The 7,042-nt window shown below is 36.8% G+C and overlaps 1 protein-coding gene and 1 long non-coding RNA gene across 2 annotated transcripts; one reads left to right on the top strand and one right to left on the bottom strand.

The window, feature by feature from the left end:
* On the top strand, positions 2,190 to 3,896 carry LOC107612699 (F-box/kelch-repeat protein At3g06240). Its single transcript, XM_016314407.1, has 2 exons — positions 2,190 to 3,368; positions 3,711 to 3,896. Exons 1-2 carry the CDS (start codon positions 2,190 to 2,192, stop codon positions 3,894 to 3,896), a joined length of 1,365 nt encoding a protein of 454 aa, XP_016169893.1.
* On the bottom strand, positions 5,377 to 6,048 carry LOC107635988. The gene is made up of 2 exons (XR_001619316.2): positions 5,896 to 6,048; positions 5,377 to 5,597 (listed from the first exon to the last, which is right to left on the bottom strand). It is a non-coding gene; the product is annotated as an uncharacterized LOC107635988 (long non-coding RNA).

A 7,042-nucleotide genomic window follows, 5' to 3' on the forward strand; every position in this document is an offset into this window, starting at 1 on the left:
AAAAAATCACACAACAAAATTAAAAAAATGTAGCTAAGATATATTCTAAAAATACATAATAAAGTTACTAGTTACGAAAGTTTTTATAGAAAAAGAAATACAAAATTCTAATTTCTAATGTCTTTATTACATATTTATTAAACTAAAACGTTCAATTTTTTCTAATAATTATCCAAATTATAAGTTTTTAAAATCAAGCACTTTAATCTTCTAAGTTTTAAAATACGCAAAATAATTTTTAATATTTGTTTTTATTAGATAATACAGTCATTTTTCGCAGGGATGACAACATGCTCTTTATTCATGGGTACTCAATCCGGTTGAATAGGATTGCTAACTCGATTCGCCACGGATAGGATTAAGTGCGAAGCAGGTTTGAGCGCACATTAATCTTGTAGCTTACCAAAGTTTGTAAATTTGACTTTAAAAATGACTTGCTTCATATTGTACATATATTTTAAAATATTACCTTTATAAGTATTTGCACAAATATTCTTAATTATTTATGTAAAAATTTTATAATAAATGAGAGTTCTTCCATCTTTTTAAACAACACTAAGTCATTCTCTTTTTTTATCAAAAAATAATTATAGAATATAGTATTATAAATTACATTAAATTAATATTTTATATGATTAAAAATAAATATGAGTTCAATTATTTTAAGGGCAATTTACCTAAATAAATAAATTGAGTGAATCCTTTACCTAAATACACAAAATGAAAACTTGTTACGCGCATGTGCATTTTTACTATTATGTAAACCGTCAAGGAACCGGATTATGGTTGGAACACATTAGGCATAAACCGTGGTAGCCTCCCACGGTTTATGAAGAGAATTCGTTGAACATAAACCCTCCTAGCTTCCCACGGTTTATGAAGAGAATGACTTCAACGTAAACCCTCCTAGCTTCCCAAGGTTTACATATTAGGTAGTATAAATACATAAACAAACATATAAAAGTGATTCAATTAAACATATAAAATAAATGGACTTACTCAGATGAATTTAGTACACTAAACAAACATGTCGACATTCATTGACTTAACCAACCTTACATTACTCAAATTAAGAGTGCCTAATACAACTTAAACAACAACGACGACCCAATAAACCAGTGGTAGAGCTTAGTTCAGATAAGGGGGGACATGGCCCCCCAAACTTTTTATAAAAAACTTAGTAGTACTTTTTCAAAAGATAAAAAATAATTCAATTGATTTAAATACTTTACTATGACTTAAAGTATCTAAGAAGTTCAATAAACAACACTCTCTCTATCTTTAAGTTCAAATATAAAAAATTAGATATTTTTTATTTATTTAATTTAATATTATTTTATATTTTACTATTTATTTAATTTAATTTTTTATATGATAAAAAATAATAGAGTATTCAATAAGTATTAATATTATTGTTCAATAAAAAATTTAATATGTTTGTTCAGTGTACTAAATTCATCTGAGTAAGTCCATTTATTTTATATGTTTAATTGAATCACTTTTATATGTTTGTTTATGTATTTATACTACCTAACATGTAAACCTTGGGAACCTAGGGAGATTTATGTTGAAGCCATTCTCTTCATAAACCGTGGGAAGCTAGGAGGGTTTATGTTCAACGAATTCTCTTCATAAACCGTGGGAGGCTACCACGGTTTATGCTTAATGTGTTCCAACCATAATCCATCCTTAGTAACAACGGTTTACGTAGAAATTAGAAACCGTAATTGGCTACCACGGTTTACATAATAGTAAAAATGCACATGCACGTAACAAGTTTTCATTTTGTGTATTTAGGTAAAGAATTCACTCAATTTATTTATTTAGGTAAATTGTCCTTATTTTATAATAAAATTTGAAATAAATAGATTAAAAATTTTAAAAAGATTATATTATTTAATAAAAGTTAATGTTAGATATTATTTTAAATGTTAAAAGGCTAAAATATCTTATTGTAAAAGCTTTGGAGACTAATTTCAGTAATTTGAGTAAGTAATTATTTATTATTTTTAATAATAATCTTATCAAATGGTGACGTGTATGTTAGATAAACCAAAATTATAATATTAAATTTAGAAGTAGCTCCGGCTAATTAGTGATTTATTAACGTTAAGTACGTATATAAACTGGAAAGTAAGGGTTTTGGCAATTGGGTATTGGGAATTGGGAATTGGGAATTGAGAACTTGAATGGAAAAGAAGAAACAGAGGAGTCGGGGTTGCAGAGGGGCAGAGTTAGGGTTAGCCACCGTACACATATTGGACCTTCCAATTCACTTGCTCTCTGAGATCATCGCAAGGCTGCCAGCCTCCTCCGTCATCCGCTGCGCCTCCGTCTGCACCTCCTTCAGAGCCCTCGTCTCCGATCCCCGCTTCCGTTCCCTTTATGTCTCCCGTGCACCCACCTCCTTTCTCCTCCTCTCGCGTAACAGCCGCCTCCTCTGCCTCCACTCGTGGGGCAGCGCCTCCTTCCTCATCCCTCACTCCTCCTCCTCCCTCGCCTCCTTAAAACCTGCACCCGATACAAAGCGCAATCGCAATCGCAATCGCGATCGTAACGTTAGCTGTCCAAGGTCAAAGTCAACGACAAGTTCAATATTCAGTGCAGTGGATTTGAAGAAAGACGTGGATTTAGTTTTAGTGAACTCGAGCGAGGGGCTGGTGTGCTTGCGTGGCAGTGGGTGTGTTTATTATGTGTGCAATCCTCTGTTGGGGGAGATTCTGGAGCTTCCTCCTCCTCCCACAACCACAACCTCATGTATTGGTTTCTCTTCATTTGGTTACGATCCCCACAGCAACCGCTACAAAATCCTTCAATTTGCCGCCCATAGCGTGGCTGAATTATACAGTGTGGGGGACAAGGCCTGGACCACAATTCGGAGTGCTTTTGCCCTTGCGACTCCGAGGCCCAACGCCTCCTTTCACCACTCACTCAACGGTTCTCTTCATTGGCTCGCTCAACCCACCAATACCCACCTTTGTCAGTTGATATGCTCCTTTGACCTCCACACCAATGAGTTCAAATGGGTACCGCCCCCCTCCTACTTCGATGCCCAGTATATCCACAGCCTCTCTGGCATCACTCTCGGGGTTCTCAAAGGTTGCCTCTGCCTCTGCTTTGTTGTCCCTGGAGCCGCCAGATTCGAGACGTGGTTCATGCGAGACTACGGCGTGCAGCGCTCTTGGAGCCTTTCATTCTACATTGATATCAACTCTTATTGTGGCTTGAGGATCCCGGACCTCCACCGACCTATTGCCTTCGCTGATAATGGTGATATGTGGCTCAAGGATGACTCTGCTTCTGATTCATACTCTCTAGTTTCATATTCCCCACAGACTGGTTCCTTCAAACTCATTCATACTCCCAAGGTTTCTTCCAGAATGCAAGCAATGCCCCATGTCTTGAGCTTTGTTTCTCTCAGTGACATTGTTAATCTCAGTGGCACACATCTCTTGTTATACACATCAACAATCAAGAGCTACTGGTGATTCAACAATTTGCATACATATAACTTTATCATCTCGTTAAAAACTAGTCTCATCATCAATAAATTTGTTACAGACTTACAGTATAGTTTTACATATTGTTACTTTTGCTTGAATTTAGACTTAGGTAGGAAGGATACCTGGGCCTTTCTTGTGGAACCTTAATATGTATATATATCTCGTCAGTATTATCATTTTATTTTCACATTTTTTTCGCAACCTCAGATTTCTGCCTTTGCTATAGAATCTGAACATCCGGCTCACTGCCAATGGGCACTACTCTGCTACATGGTAGATAATGCCAAATTTGACGTGGAGTATCTAATTATTGTAGTGTATAGCTTAAACTTTGGAGCCGTAGACAGTTCTTCTGTGTTCTGTCAAACACTTGATTTGGTTTTTAAGCACTAGCCCCTAGTTATCAATCTTCTTGTTTCCCCTCATCAATGGCATCACATTTTGTGTTCGCAACCTAGGAAAGGCAGGTGATACGCAAGGAATGCAGAACAAATAAAACGATTCTTTTGTGATGTCCTGTGTTTATTTGGTCAAGAGTGTATAAACTTCTATTCAGTACACATTAATTCTTGCGAATAAAGTGACCTGTTCGGGTAGAGTAGGGTACGGGTTTAGGGTGTACGACATCCTACTCTACCCGCCTCCTATCTCATATATAACACATTTTATAAAAATTAAATATATAGGAAAGGAAGTGAGAGTTGAACCCACAACCTCCCTTATATAATAACTTACAATAAGTGAACAACCACTAAACTAATTAGTTAATTTAGTAATTTAAAACATTAGTTTTTTATTTTTTATGTTATTAATATGTATAAAATTTGAAATGATTGAATTTTATATTTATTTTGAAAAATTTTGATATTTCTGCGAGTAGGATAAGGTAGGGTTCAGAATTTTAGGGTGCGGGTAGGGTTAGGGGTTGAGAGATTCTCAACCCGCGGATAGGGTAGGGTAAAGTTTTAATAAAATTTTCAATCCGCGGGTAGGGTTAGGGTAGAACCCTACCCATTGCCAACCCTAATCTTATTAGTTCTTCAAATAAATCTTCCTTGCCTTTCACTTGTCTTTCTCCTCTTCTCTCTTTCCTTTTTCCGTATTTTTTTTAGATCCAGATCTAAATTTAAAATAATTCTTTTATGATTATTTTCTCTTTGTGGTGTAGTAGTCCTCTTTACGAGTGTTTTGAATATATTATTATATATCTAAGATGAAGATACAAGGAGAGAAATTTCTCCGCTATAAAAATATTTTCAGATTTGGAAAGCTTTCAAATTTAGTCGGGAAAGCCATTTGCCTTTTTTTTTTTAATTGAGATTTTTTTTATATATAAAAAAAATAAATCCTCCTCGTACCGCGCCATACGTAGAATTTTGTTCAATCATCCTTGTAAAAGTTATGTTTACAGAGGCATGTTTATCTTAGTTATACAAGGAAAAGGAACAATAACAGTCTGTAATTTAAAGGCCTACCTTTTGTCTTGAAAGAAAGCCACACAAACAGGAGGAACTATCATCAGCATCAAAACCTTTTCTTTATCCCTTGGGCTACGTGATTATTGTTATTATCTCTGTTTTCTTTGGTCTCGTCATGCTAATCTACAGCTATATATACCTTGGGTTCATGTTGTTCTGTGTCAATTGCCTACCTAATAAATTGGTATGTACGGCTTTCGACAAGACTACAACTAGGGGAGACTATGCAACACAAACCAAAATATAATGTTGTATTTCTGATTTCTCAATCTAAAATTCAAATAGTCTTGTTACTTCAAAATACTTGTGATTGATATTAAAAAGAGTTGCTTGTTTTCTCTCTTTCTAAAAGGTATTTGGGAGGAGATAACATTCTAAAGCAATATAAACATAAATGAAGAAAGAAAACGAGTAAAATCTCAAAAGCACAAGCAGCACAATGTATGAATGTAGCAACAATAATAGTGATAAACAAAATACCAAGATAGGTAAAGTAGTCTGAGATTTACAAATTCAAGGGTGCCAGTTTAAGTTGAACTTAAAAGCTTATTAATGGACATTAAAAAGGGGCAAGTGCCATAGTTGTTACTTCTTCCCAGCCTCCTTCCACCATCACCTACAAGAACAATGTAATTTTTTAAGGGAATTTTCAGCCAAAAAGGAATACTTGGTAATAGAAAGTAGGGGCCAGTGCAGTTACCAGTATAATCAAAGAACCAGCGTCCTATAATCACCAAGTAAAACTAAAACGCAAGAATAGAAATTGAATCGTATTTCTGTCCCTAGCATGATTTGTGCGATAGGTGCAATAGCAGAGTCAAAATTGAATGTATTTTAAAGGGCAGATCTGTGAGCATACAAATCCTAAACCCTAAAAATGTATGGGAATGGATGGTGGAGGGAAAGGAGGGTACCTGAAGAGATATCAGTGAGAGGAAGAAGCGGTGGAGTGGGAGTGAGAGTGAGAGTGGGAAGAAGGAGCGCCGGCGCGACTGAAGATCTGCTCGCCGACGAGGTAGATGCCGAAGGCGACAACGGCGATACCGAAGCCAGGGAGGTCTTCCTCTTCTCCAACACCAACTCCTCCTCTTAGCTTTTCCTTTTCCTTTTCCTTTCTTTTTTTTTTTTTTTCGGTCATGGCTTTTCCTTTTCCTTTCTCGGACTCAGCTCAACTTGGGCTCAGTACCTGGACTCGGCCCAAACAAAACCCGAGAGTATATATGTCCATTTCGGTATTCCTTTAGAAAGGAGAAAGAAGAAATTAAGTAAAGGCCCGCAGCTCACCACGCATTTGCTATAGTTTTCTCAGTTTGTCGCTGGATGCGAGAAAGTATATTCTGAGGCTTGTCGCGCCAGGAGGAGCAGGCGGCGGGAGGAACGAGCTAGAGTGCGACAGTATCTCGAACCTTCCTTGGAGAGTGACAACGGAGCCGGGGACCGTGGGCTCCCAGATGGTAACGCTGGTGACGGTGTCATTGCTGCTTAAGATGCAGATCCCAAGCTGGCGGCGCCGCGCGTAGGGGGTGACGCCGTCCAGGTCGTCGAAGCCACTCGCGACTTTGAGGATGTAAGCTATGCGTGTTGGCGCTCTCTCTTGTGATTATGACTGCCAGTTTTGGCTTGTTCTTCGAACCCCGCTGACAGCCCCTGGAACGGCGGACTCCGCCGGCGGAGGCGAGCTCAAAAGCACTTCTTTCGCATCCGCTTCCATTGCCTTAGCTGCAATCATCATTATCTTCATTGGAGAATTGTGGTGCAGCTGCACGATTTGTTATTTGTTGATGTTGTTCTTGAGAGTGGTGATAATGGTGTTGTTAAAAGTGTAATTTTGGTTTTGTAAAGTGGAAGAGAAGAAGTTGTGACAACTTCTAGCTGTTTGCCATAATCCTTTTTCATAAATCAAGAAAATTAATTCTTCTCTTCCAGCAAGATGCAAGTTTCATTTGTTTATACTTTATAGGGTGAAGAATAATTTTTGTCTTTTGTCAAAAGTTATAAAAATGTTCTTTAACTTTTATTTTGTTGTAATTTTATTTTTAAAATTTTTTATTTATATTAAAT

This window comes from Arachis ipaensis, chromosome B01 (assembly GCF_000816755.2).
Source record: "Arachis ipaensis cultivar K30076 chromosome B01, Araip1.1, whole genome shotgun sequence".
Lineage (NCBI taxonomy): Eukaryota > Viridiplantae > Streptophyta > Magnoliopsida > Fabales > Fabaceae > Arachis > Arachis ipaensis.

Coding starts and splice junctions, on each gene's coding strand:
- LOC107612699 (XM_016314407.1), top strand. CDS start 2,190: ATGGAAAAGAAGAAACAGAGGAGTCGGGGTTGCAGAGGGGCAGAGTTA. Junction 3,369..3,710: donor AACTCATTCATACTCCCAAG/GTTTCTTCCAGA, acceptor TCGCAACCTCAG/ATTTCTGCCTTTGCTATAGA.